Here is a 13,750-nt window from a genome sequence, read left to right on the forward strand (position 1 = left end):
GGAGCATGCATCAGCTTCTTTGTAGAATATGGTTGGATGCATGCCCGACGATTGGAATTTAAGTGTGCTCTGTCCAATCCACAAAATGGGACACCCCACAATCTACCCTAAATATCGTGGTATAAGCCTCCTCATCATCGCTTTTAAGGTTCTATCGAACGTACTGTCACCAACTGATAGAACTTTAACAATGTGACTTCAGGCCTGGAAAATCAACAACAAAAAGAATTGACGCACACCACCTCCTCGCCGATTTCAAAGATGCTTTTGACAGCACGAAAGAGAGCTGCCTTTAAGCCGCTATGTCCGAATTTGGTATCCCCGCAAAACTACTGTGTAAACTGACGTTGAGCAATACCCAAAGCTCCGTTAGGATCGGGAAGGACCTCTCCGAGCCGTTCGATACCAAACAAGGTTTCAGACAAGGCGACTCCCTATCATGCGAATTCTTCAGTCTACTCCTGGAAAAAATAATTCGAGCTAAAGTGCTAAATAGAGAATATACAATCATTGTCCTCAACAGTCGTTAGTTAGTTAGTTTTGCTTTTTCCCAAACAGGATAAGGAAACGAAGCAAATGGATGTGGTAGTGTGAACGAGGGCAAGACGAAATATCTCCTGTCATCAAACAAAAACAAACAGTGGTTCCGCTCGCGACTTGGCTCACACGTCACTGTTGACAGTCATAACTTCGAAGTCGTGGATAATTTCGTCTATCTTGGTACCAGCATTAGCACCAACAACAACATCAACCCCGAAATCCAACGCACAATAATTCCCCCCGCGGGTAAAGGTAGAGGAAAAAGAAGACCTCCTCTCCGTTGGAAATACCAAGTGGAGAAGATTCCAAGTGTAGACTGGACTTGGAATCTCCAATTGGCACCAAACAACGAAAAAGAAGAACGACTAGCGCGCTGTTTTTAACTCGGCTATAACCGCGTAAGCGGTGTCTGCGCCAATAAAGAAGAAGACCTGGTTTGCAAGATGTTTGATTTAACAGAGAACCAGCGTTCTTAGTTGTCCAAGTGAGATCACTGTTAGGATCGACCTCTTAACCTAACCTAATCTAATATAACATCTTTCAACCAAATCAAACTTATGAAATCTTTACAAGCCAACAACTTTGAAATGTAGAATGTAAAATCTTTCAAAGTAAAGACAAATTTGATATAATGCAAAATGCATCACTCACACTATTCACAAAGAATGGTGCGATTGATAGACAATTTTCAAAATCTTTTAGATGATACGTAAAGCCTTGCGACAATATTCTTGTCGAAAATTGTCCATTTGTCAAATTCAAAAAATCTATCTCTGTTTTGTTAATATATCCACTGTACAAATATTTGAGAATAACATACGAAAATTTTAAGCATACGCCAAATAGTTTAAAGGCGTCTTCTCGAAACACTGATTTTAACACCGGTGAGCCAAAGTTCTATTAAACGGCTAGACTTAAAATTTTTCGACTTAAAATTTTCAGGCGACTTTCTTAGAAATATTCGTCAGATATTGATGGAAGGAATACAATTTTGACAATACCATAATTTCTTGAGACACTCTTATATATGGATACAACTCCCTAAGAGATATAAGTTCTAATGTCCCATAAATTGATAACAGACTTCCTCAGAACTAATTTGGACATTTATTAGAATTTGTAAATCGTTTCTCTTCATGGCTTTAAAACATTGACTATCACTGCTCTAAGGAATGTTTATGAACCACAGCGTATATACCTATCTCCAACAGCAGACATTAGAACGATCTGCTTAAAACAATCCAACCGGAATACAATGTGTAAAATTAAGTCTGAATAACAGTACTAATCATAGTAAAACCACAACTACAAGTATATTTAATATCGTATTTAAATAGGAAAGCTTAACACCGATGCTGCTCTGAACCATTTTTAATACGAGCAACCAGCCAGAGTCCACATTGCACTAGCTCTACGCCTCGTTTCCCAAGATAAACTTAAATAAAATTTTTAATTGGAACAATCTAAAGCAACGAATCCGCGTTTTATCAGATGAAAATCGCCTCAGGTTTAAGATGACCCAATGGAACACTAATAATGATACACGCAACTTAGGATCGTCAATATTTCTGGTATATAATTATATTTATGTATGCTGGAAATGCTGGAAAACCGGGTGTTAATACGGATACAGTTAAATTATGTTGGCCGACATAACATTCTTATAACAAAACTATTATACATATAAAAAATTGTTGAACTTACTTTGTCGCCTATCATTTTCAAAACCTAAGTATATGCCTTTACACAGTACCAACCGGCCTAAAGTGTAATGAGGACTTTACTGAAACAACCTACAATAAAAGACAAGCCTCCGTGCAATTACTGCCAAAGCAAAATAGCTAAGTGGGCAAGTAGTTATGGAATTATGCAAGCCAAGCTTCGAGCGTCTGTTTACAAATAAAAATCGAGGCATAGAAAAGCGATGGCAATTCAAAAGGAGAAAAAATCTAGAAAAGAAATGCATTGGAACAAAAGCGCCTATTAATAGACAACAAAGTCAACTAACAAAGAAAACGAAAGCAAAACGAAAGCAAAACGAAAGCAAAACGAAAAGTAGAATGCAAATCGGTATATCTAAATAAAGAGTTCGAGCGCAGAATGTGAGAAAATTTTACTTGTTAATTCAATTAGCAGTCAAGAAATAAAATTAGGAGCAAAAAGATTAGACAAAACTGAGCGCTGAAAGTAAAGGGTTTCGCAAGCATGCGCTTTGAAAGCTACGCTGTGAAACCTCGGTCAAACAATGTGCCGAAACACGCACAGAAACGAATCAGAACGGCAGCAAAGACCTACTACTTATTCCGGGCACATCAATTAGATTAACTTTGAGATGGAAAAATTGAAAATGTGACAAAAGAAAAAATAACTAAATTACTTTTCAATAATTTGTGGAGTAAAACTAAATTCAGTGGAAATTATTTGCTGTCGCTAGTGATTTCAAATTAGACAGTCTGAGGCCAAGTGTGTTTATGTGTAGAAAAAGCCAGTAACAAAGGGTCTAATATAAGGAGCGTGGCACGTTAAAGTAAGTGTGGATTAAACCAACTCTTGTTGTTATATAAAAGTATTCATTTACCTGTCTATCAACTACAGTTCAAATTGCCAACATGGATTTCAAAAATTTGTGCCAGAACATCGACGTTAGCAGCCTACGAGGTATGTATAGTTGTGAAACGTGGCATGTTGCATGCATTCTGGGCTGCATTTCTCAACGCGCTTGTGGGTCGAGCTTAGCATTCAATGCCAACCACTGAAAATCGATATTTCAATGCAATTTTTTCGCAAACGTCAGCCATTTGTTGCGATTCCTCCTACACGCGTGCCCACTCAGCCCCAACCGCTGCCACTTAATCACAAATCCGTCAATTAATTTATTTAGCCACACATCAATTCTCTTTCACATTGCGTTTCAGCACGAATTCCCTCATTGCCCGCAATGCCAGCAATGCCACAAATTAAGTTGCCAAAGTCATTACCGAAATTGCGCTCACGTCGCATATTTGGACGCTCGCGTGAGGATCTCAGTCGCAACAAAGGTTCGACGAAGGAGCAACAACGTCAACAGTCCATACGGCAGCAGCCGACACAGCCGCCCATACCGCCTGCTGATTTTATAAATCACTCACCGCGTCACATATCGACCGTTTCATCGCTGATGCATCAGCAACAGCAGCAGCAGCGTGGCGATTCGCAACGTGGCACCTACCGAAGCGCCTGTAGCGTGGACGATGACTACCCGTCACCACGGCAATTTCAAACGGCAGGTCGTATATCGCGGCCCATAAGTCCAATACATACGTCTGGAAATGACGGCGAGAGTGAGCATGTTGAACCGACTGTTGCCAAGCTGTCGCTAGCGGAAAAGTTGCAGAAAGGTTATAAGGACATCAGCGAATTCCGCCTGAGTCACATCTTTGCGAAGAAGACGGTGGTGCGTAAGGACGTCATACTGGTGGATCAGTATGTGGAGCGTTACAATGAGGAACGTGAACGTGAGCAGGCCGAGCAAGAACGTCGTGATCGTAAGATTGCCGATAATTATCGTTTTAACTTCAAACTTTCGCGACAGGACACAGATAATAGCAAACGGAGCGTTAGCTCCGAAGAGTCACATAAGCAGGTGGACAACAGACGTACCAAAAACATGCATGAACAAAGCGAAGACGAGAGTGGCATGGAGGCTACGCCGCCACCACGCAAACCAGGCATCGCTTCGACACGTTTCGCCAGGGTGCGTAATCCACCGCTGGAACAGTATATAACTGATGAGAGTAATAACGAGTTGGACGAGGACGATGAGGTACCTGCACCGATAGTAGTAAAGCAGAAATCAAAGATTGTACAAAGTTCACCAGAAAGCATGTCCAAAGGAGCAGTGAATAGAAACGCGCTCTCCAAATTGCGTAATATGAGTCAAAGCAGCGAGGAAACTCCAGAGAAAATAGGTGAGCGAAAACGACGGCGTGCACCTTTATCACCACAGCAGTCCGAGGAGAAGCAGGAAGCGCCAGCCGCAACAGTGAATGAGAATAATCCGCTTAGCGTCATTAAACAGAATATCAAACGTTTTTCGAAATCAATAAGGCGCGCGCAAGAACCCGAACCGAACGCAACGAACGCAAATATAGCCGAAGACACGGATGGCGACGGCACGCCTAAGAAAGAGACAAAACAAGTCAGTCGCACTGAAAAATTGGCAGCTCGTTTACGCAAATTCGCTTCGCATGAAGCCTCTACAGAAAATCTGGATGAGGGGACACCAAAGAAAACTGAAGAACAACGTTCACCCATACGCACTGTCATAACCAATAAATTGCAAAATTGGAAGAAGAGCTTTAAGCGTAGACCAACTGAAAGCGAGGCGCAAACTGGTGATGAAACTTCCCCCGAACGTAACGCTGAGAAAGGAGAGAAACGCACGGACAATCTAATGAAGAAGCTACGTAATATACGCCAACAAAAGCGTGCACATTCCACAGATGATCTGGATGGCACTGAAGAGGATGAGGCACACAATACGCCCACAGGCACGACAAAAGATGTTAACGCACGTAAGACGGTCAACTTTGAAAAGCGTTTTGAACAGGCACGTCAACGTACTCTGAAAAAGATGAATGAGAAGATGCAACAGATTAAGTTCTTTCACAAGTCGCAGGAGAATCTCGACAAAGAATGTAGTGCAACCACAAAAGAGGCTAGCAAACACCACGAAGTGGACGCTGAAGAAGAATCGGAAGATGAGCGTACCGTCTATGTACGACCACATACTGCTGCCAGGCGTGCTGCAGCCCGTGATACGCCAAGCGATTCAGAAGATGAGCAACAGCAAACTGGAAGAGAGCGTATTAAAACCGATAAGCTCACGCAAAGTGAATATGAATTCGACGATGAAGATATGCAACATACCCGTACTCTTTGGACTACCAAAAATTTACTCAACGACTCACTGGATTCCGAAACCGATGTCGCGTTTCCACGCGTACTCATACACCAAGATAATTCAGACCAATTTGAATCGACACTTATAATAGCAGTAACACGCCCTGCACCATCAAAACCCTCCACACCTATTATAGAGGAAATACACGATGATGTACCGAAATTTAAGCCTCCAAGGCGTAGTCGTTCACCAAGTCCAGGCAGCGGTCGCGCCGAATGGATACCAAACAATGAAATCATATCTAACTTCCTAGAGATAACTCCACCGAGTCAACGGCGTCTATCCGCTGAAGCCATATTGCCGGCACCACGGGGTCACACACGCAAAATGTCTATGGACTCCAATTCCGATTCTGATTCTTGGATACCCGAGAATGCACGCAACAAAAAAATCAGTTTGCCAAACAAGGAAGACTCAATGGAAGCCGCTACAGGGGTAACACTCAATAGCATCGATGAGAACGAAGAACCGTGGAAAGTACACCAGCATGCGTATTGCGAGGAGAAACTCTACAAAGCGAAAAGCATCGATATATTCGAAGCTAGCGTTCGGAAAGGTGGTGCAAAAGCAGCTTTCGATGATTTTGAAGAGGAATTGCGGGATGAACCGATACTGCGAGTACCGCAAAAGCATATAGATTCCTCATTTGAGAAAGACAGTAGTGAAGAGCCGTTCGCGGCGGACGATGATAACTCATCGCGAGTAACAAAAATTTCTGTGAGTGTCATACGCGAAGAATGTGAGGAGATAAAGGATAGCGAAAATAACAAAGAGAATATTAAGTTGCCTCAGGGTTCTCCTAAAGGTGATGGTCTCAGCGCTCATTTAGACGAACATGAGCGCAAAATTGTACATAATAAGGACGAAGATGCCGACAAGGATGAAGATGATGACGATGATAGACCACCCTCGGCTGCGCCTTCACCACCTCCTTCAGTATCACCACCACCGCCACCGTTGCCGTTAAGAAAACCAATTCTCTTACCATCCAAATCAATGGAGGAATCACCGCCAGTACCGACTATGAAACCACCAATGCCACCTTCTAAACCACCACCACGCATACCCGATCGAACGCCATCGATGACACGGATCGCCAAACCGCTAGTAAAGACGTCTTCCTTGCGTTTGGCCTATAACGAACAAGTTAAACCTTCAGACGTGGGTAAGGTCAACAAGCTCATCTCGCGCTTCGAGACACCACAATCGAATGTGACACAACGACCGCGCGTTATACGCAGACGTCTGACGCGTGACGAATCCGAGGAATACAGTGACGATGAAGATGATTTGGAGGAGGAGGAAGATGGTGAACCAGAAACGGACGCAATGAATGCGAACTCCGAGCGTGATGTCACACCAACACCAACGAATACACCACGCATGTACTCTTTAGAGTCTGATACAGAGAGTTTGCCTACAGTTGCAACAAAAGTGAACACAACAAAGCGAACAACCGTCAAGATAGAAGAAAATGTTACAATAACACAACGTAGCAATGTGTCCAATGGGAATACGTCTAAGGTTTATAATGATTTGCCACGAATAACTTTAAATTTCGACAACAATTCCAATTTGAATTTGAGTTGTGCAAGCTCGGAATATGGTTCACCGCTGGAGTATCCTTCAAGTTTGATCGGTTCGACCGAGACCACACCGATACCAGAGCGCAAGGCGCAAGAAGTGCAAAATTTGAGAAGTGCCGAACGCAATCGACGTTCAATGACGCGAGACGATGACAAATTCTTATCCTTCGATAGTGATGATGGTGAGTATGGCAATTTTTTTAGTGAATATTTGAAACTAATTTGACACTTTCTTTTTAGAAAACAGTTACTATTCGATAAGTTCGACTGGCAGCAGCCGTTATGTTGTGGAGATTTGAGTTTAGTGAAGATGCTTATTATTAAATTATATTATAAAAGTGTTGTGCAGTCAGATGTATAGTTAAATGTACTTATATTATTTAAAGTAACAAATATAAAGCCGTCAGGGAGTGACAGGACTACATTATTTATTTAAAGCGAATTATAGTTGACTGAAAAAGAAATATACAAAGGGAGTGTTGAGTTTTCAAAAACTGCGCTAATCAATGTATTGTACGGAGGTTTAAGAAAAGAGCTTCTACGTGTACGGCAATCCTTGTTTTTTGAGGTTGTTTGAGTCAGACGATCAATAAAACAAAGGAGTTGGAAGTAAGATGGAAAAGAGTGCCCCTTCGGACTCAATTTACGCTAGATGCGCCACTTTGATACACTATCCTGATATCACGCTTTATTGGATGGATTCCAAAAGTTCAATGTCTGGTTTGTGATGAAGCTAAGCACTCGCAGGAGGAAGTGTGAAACCGTTTTTGGACATATCTATTTCTTTCGCTATCCTCCATTTGGTTGTATTATAGATTTTCATCTGAGCTATTTGTTCAATTTGTGTATTGAGCTCCCTGTTGAACCTCGGACAACACCCTAGATTCGTCGACAGAGACTTAGCTTAGCTTATCCAGACTTTGCCAACTCGTCTTCTTTTTCGTGGCTGAAAATATTTTTGCCAGTGGGAACCGAAATTATGGAGAAGTGGAGTTGACATGCCACTGAACGTAAAGCCGTCCACCATTTGTTTACTAAGCTGTAATGTGCCTATGTAAATGGTCGTTTTTTCTACCCTCTCATAGTTGTTCAATAAAACTTCCCTTCTTAATACTTCCGCTTGGAAGATGTTGAGTTTGGTAGATGGAAAGATAGAAATATTTCAAAATCCTCGGAGTATACTATACGTACTCGTCCCTACACCGCAGTCCAATTTAGAACCACGCTATAGGTTCGGTGGGAGTACTTACACTATATATTTTTTCCACGTACCTTAGTTAATTCCAAGGTGATCCGGATTTAACGTACAGTGTTAGGTCGGTACTTTAAAGCATGCTTAATACCGTCGCCCTTATGGACTTCGTTTGAAAATATAAAATTACGGACAGGGATGGAAATTTTTCCACACCAAACTTAAGCAGTAATTATAAGATTCTACTGGATGAGTTTTTAGGCCAATTAGTCCATAGTTTAGAAATTTTAATAGATGCAGTATAGCCTGAAGACGCAGTCCATTATCCTTAGGAGTTTTTAAATTTATTAAACCCCTCTGGACTGTCCCCACATGAATTGGCTTTAAAAATTGGAATTCCAATTATGCTTTTGAGGAATTTAAGCCCTCCAAGCATGTGCAATGGAACGAGTCTGCTTATTAAGCAATTGAAGGATAATTTAATGTAGCAACCATTATCACCCGCCCAGCAGCTGTTCAACCAGTTCATATACCGAGGATTTCGATGATCCCAAGTGATCTGCCATTCCCATTTAAACGGCTTCAACTTCAGGTGAAAACATCTTTCGCTCTAACTATAAACAAGTCCCAAGGCCAAACTTTCGAATTGGTAGCGATTGACCTACGAAAAGAATGTTTTACTCATGGCCAACTGTATGTTGATCTATCGCTGGTCAGAAGTCCTGAAAATCAATTTATATTGCTGCCACAAAATAAACTCTTACTCAATAAATTATTTTTTAGGAGCAGAGAAATTTAAATACATATACATATATAGTACAAAAAGTATTTTACAAAAATTAAAAAAAAAAAATAATAATAATAAACTTTTGAAATGATTGTTTAATACCCGTGCAAAGCCGTAGCAGGGCTGATAGTACATTTATGTTACTTTTCGAGTAATTGCCCTGAGATAGTAATGATAAATACGAGATGAGGTTAGGTTAGGAACAAATAGGTTGTCAAAAAAGTCTTGCGGTATTTTCGCTAATTGGCGCTGAAAGCGCGTAGTTCTAGTTTTATTCGTCGCATCGTCACGCGCTAACACGTGTTTTATTGATTGTCGTTTCTTTTAAGTCGTTTGTGAGTTATAGCGTCGCAAACATGGAGCAAAATAAAGAGAAAATACGGCATATTTTACAGTACTACTACGATAAAGGCAAAAATGCAACTCAAGCCGCCAATAAAATTTGTCCAGTTTATGGACCCGATACAGTTTCCATTTCCACCCCACAACGATGGTTTCAACGTTTTCGTTCTGGTGTAGAGGTGGTCGAAGATGAGCCACGCTCCGGAAGGCCTGTTGTCGAAAATTGCGAACAAATCGCTGAATTGATCGAAAGAGACCGGCATAGTAGCAGCCGTAGCATCGGTCAGGAGCTGGGCATTAGTCATCAAAAATTCATTTCAATTTCCATAAAAATAAAAAAAAATTTAATAAAAATACCGCAAGACTTTTTTGACAACCCATTATTTATATATGTGACCTGGTCTACGAAAAGGGGGCTTAGGTGTCAAAAAACAGGAGAAAAATTAATGAGATAACGAGAAACTGACGATTATTTTAAACAACTTTTCCCAGAAAACTAGTTTTCGCACGTTAGCCCCCTTTTCGTAGACCAGGTCACATATAGTAAGTATGTACATACATACATATATAAAAGAAAGTCGTGTTAGTTACACCATTTATAACTCAAGAACGGCTGAACCGATTTGGCTGAAAATTGGTGGGGAGGTAGCTTAGAACCAGGGTAAGGATATTTATACTTTATATCTCTTTATGTTAAACTTCATTACCATTCATAAATACAAAAGTTATATTTTAAATCATAAGCATTTGTTCAAAATTCATGTAAGAATCAATTGAAAATGATTGGTTCACCAAAAATGCTATATCTTCTTAACTAATAGTGATAATCTTAATAATAGAAATCATATAGAGGGTATTAGTAGCACTAACTATGTATCACACAGTAAAACGTGGACGAGTCCTCTAGTTTATTTCATATATCCTTTGCCTATACAATTATATTCTTGTCTCAGCTACCAAAATCACTGAAGAAAAAAATAACCCATCCCATTAATGTAATCTATGATGATTCTGGTGATTTACACCGAAAGCACCGTTAAGGAAAAGTGGGAAGCAGTGTGACAAGGAAGAAGAAAATCAAGACTCAGGGGCGCCTTCAAATCCGGAAAAGAGACCTATACATACCAAAGATAGAAACATTTAAGTACATTTACTATTAGAAAAATTAATTTTCCACCAAAAATCTGTTAATCACATAATCGAACACAGCTTAGGCCACAGCACAGCTGTCGATAATCGCATGATAATCCATTTAGAGTACAATTAACGTTATTTAAGCAGTTAAAAGGGAACCCAAATGCTGTTTAGGCTACGTAGAAACATATGTGCCATTATTTGGCTTACCCCTGTGGCGGCATTAAAATAAACCACACATTAAATTTACACCATTAAATGTGCAAGAAAAATGGGAAATATTGGCATAGAAGCAAATGAATTGATTAAATTAAGCACGTGTGGACAGCGGAAGGAAAATAGGCCAAAAGGGGCTGTTTCGAGATTGACCAAACAGCAGGAGCTGCAACACACCGCAACGCAAGGTTTACGAAGGCAACACTGAAGCATAGAGATCAAAGTACTGATATTGACGTCCCTAATCAAGCAGACTTTTGACTGCAACGAAGTCGCAGTCGCAGTAGGGTGTATGAAACACTGAAACGCCGTTAAAAAATATTAATATTTTATTTTTTTTAATGAACACAGGATGTTTTTAAATCAATTATTCGGCCTGCAACACAACAACCCTTAACAGCAAAAAATTAAAAACATTGAAATCGATACAGTGATTTAACTTGCTGTGATCTTTGTTGGCTCTTAAAAGACTGCTGTAGACAAATGGGTACGCCAAACTCAAACACATATACATTTAGCCTACTCGAACTGTTAATTGCAAGCATAAAGCATTCAAAAGCCCATATTGCTTGTCATAAGTTGAAAACTACCCGCGCATGCGCCAAGCGCCAGCTGACGCCCGATCGTTCATAAGGGTTGTTTGGCTTATGACTACAAGCCACGGAAGTGCGGCATAATGCACACGTCGTGTTTGCATTTAAAACTACTATATACATATATATATGTATATGTATATGTATGTAAACGAAAATATTTGAGAATATGCTCGTGTGAAATTAAGCGCAGGGTCGTCATGCTGCAACGAGTCCGTAGGCAAGCACCCACGAGCAACTGCAATGAGTAGGTGAGTGAGTAAGCGCCTATAAAATGTGTGCTTGTTTGAGGGTATAGTCATATTTTTTTGTGTAGGTACCGCTTGAGTGTTATATCATGCTTTTAATTGTTAATTTATGCTAATTAATTAACGGACAACTGAACAGGCGTGCGATAAAACGAAAATTCGGTGTGCCTGCTGCATATTAGCTCACCGGACCGGACACTGAGTCTTTCCAGTGAAATTAGTATACTTAAAAAGTATTTTAGTAATAATAAGCTTGCTATCAACTAGCTACTTACTTACTTACACCTTTGGGACTGTATTATACAGTCAGTGATGGCAGCACTTTACCAGCGCCAATTATGGCCTTAACGACGAGATATATGAATATTAAAGGACCAAAACTTGTTATTCATGATTGTTGGATTTTTTGACGAAGTTAGCTAGAAATGCAGTTAATAATAGGTAATGAACAACAGGTCTATGAAAAAAGCTTTCTGTGCTTTTAATACTCGGCGTAGCAATACTATGAACTCATGATCCGTACTTTTAAATGTTGGCGTGGTAAGTGATGATGTAGTTCCTTTTAATATACTTCGGTATGGCTTGAATATGAGTTTTATTGATCAAGCTTTAAATATAAACTGTATTCGATTCGGTGCAACCCTACACAATTTTGTATTTCCATTTGACATTTTAACCATTCACAATAGTTATTCTTTGCTGAAACGAAATGAGATCGAATCATTTCTACAGTGAATGGTAACAGGAGACGAAAAGTGGATCAAACACGACAATAATGAGCGAAAAAGATCATGGTCCAAGCGTGGTAAAGCTTAACAAATGGTCGCAAAGCCAGGATTGACCACTCGAAAGGTTATGCTGAGTGTTTGGTGGGATAGGAAAGCAGTCATCCACTATGAGCTGCTCTAGCCTGGTCGAACGATTGATTCTACAATTTACTGTCAACAACTGATGACATTGAAGCAAGCACTCGAAAAGAAACAGCCAAAACTGATTAACAAGAAAAGACACGTCTTCCATCAGAACAATGCTAGACCACACACATCTTTGATGATGCGGCAAAAACTGGGAGAGCTTGGTTGGGAAGTTTCGACCACCATATAGCACTGACCTTGCACCATCGGACTAACGTTTGTTTCAGTAAAGTAAAGTTGGCTTCAAGAGAAGCTTTTGAAAATTTTTTGTTGCAGTTTTTCGCCGAGAAACCAGAAAAGTTTTACACTGATGAAATAATGTCTCTAGCGGAAAAATGGTAAAAAGTTTGGTTCATTAAAGTTCATTATAAATATAAAAAAAAAAATAAGTTGAAGTTTGATTAGAAATGTGAAAAGACTTTTTCGACTACCCATTATGTAATGGAAGAAGCGAACAGAGAAATGGCGAATCGAAGAAAACTTCAGTTTCTGATAACAATGCCACTTACACGCCATCTATGTTGTTCATTTTTTCCGAACAAACTACTAACTATCGACCTGTGAAAATTATAACGCCAACTTAAAGGGATATGTATGTATACAGAGCTGAAAACCTTCGCAACATAGTCGAATACTGTAAAACAACGCCAAAGTTTATCAAAGGCACTATTTACAGTAAAATGAACAGTTAAACAAAAGCAATGAAATTCGAACCAAGTCTTGAGTGGTTTTATTTTAGCATTGTTCTTAATCAAGCTCGTGCCACTTTTATACAAAAATTAATAAAAAAAAAAAAGTAACAAGTATAAAATGAAATAAAATGGAATAATAGAGACTAAAATGCTTTACAAAACTGTCTACTTCTACCACTTCGCATTTTTTGCCTCAAATAGACTGATTTTCGGTTCCATTCACTGATTTCAACATACCTTCGACGAATTTAATTCCACCAATTGTGTGTATGTGTGCGTGAACCCTTTAAAAGCCTTACTTTGTTTTTGTACTTTGTCAGTGTTATTGTTTTCCACTGTCTTTGTTTACTTCTCCGACTGGTGGAGTGTCACCCGATGTTGCATTTTGCCTGCATATGTTGCATGCAACACCAACCACACCGTGAGTAAATAAAACCTGAACATTTCATTTGATTCGTAGCAATAAAGTAAATAAATAAATTTGTTTTTGGGAAAGCAAAATTTCATTTTAGCGAATTTTTGAGCCACATTGCTGACAACATACACACAAAGCGTTGGGAATTA

The 13,750-nt window shown here is 39.8% G+C and overlaps 2 protein-coding genes across 5 annotated transcripts in view; one reads left to right on the top strand and one right to left on the bottom strand.

Annotated features, from left to right (window-relative positions):
- The window catches only part of LOC120775552 (neuroglian), a 156,333-nt gene that overhangs the window by 105,021 nt on the left and 37,562 nt on the right, over positions 1-13,750 (bottom strand). The gene's annotated exons all lie outside the window — the stretch shown is intronic.
- LOC120775551 (nucleolar protein dao-5) lies at positions 2,797-7,510 on the top strand. Its single transcript, XM_040105778.1, has 4 exons — positions 2,797-3,067; positions 3,136-3,198; positions 3,456-7,250; positions 7,309-7,510. Exons 2-4 carry the CDS (start codon positions 3,150-3,152, stop codon positions 7,365-7,367), a joined length of 3,903 nt encoding a protein of 1,300 aa, XP_039961712.1. The 5' UTR covers positions 2,797-3,067; positions 3,136-3,149; the 3' UTR covers positions 7,368-7,510.

This window comes from Bactrocera tryoni, chromosome 4 (assembly GCF_016617805.1).
Source record: "Bactrocera tryoni isolate S06 chromosome 4, CSIRO_BtryS06_freeze2, whole genome shotgun sequence".
In the NCBI taxonomy this organism is placed as follows: domain Eukaryota; kingdom Metazoa; phylum Arthropoda; class Insecta; order Diptera; family Tephritidae; genus Bactrocera; species Bactrocera tryoni.

Excerpts from the sequence above, each read along its gene's own strand:
- LOC120775551 (XM_040105778.1), top strand. The coding sequence starts at position 3,150 with ATGGATTTCAAAAATTTGTGCCAGAACATCGACGTTAGCAGCCTACGA. Across the intron at positions 3,199-3,455 it reads CGACGTTAGCAGCCTACGAG|CACGAATTCCCTCATTGCCC; the intron begins GTATGTATAGTT and ends ATTGCGTTTCAG. Across the intron at positions 7,251-7,308 it reads ATCCTTCGATAGTGATGATG|AAAACAGTTACTATTCGATA; the intron begins GTGAGTATGGCA and ends CTTTCTTTTTAG.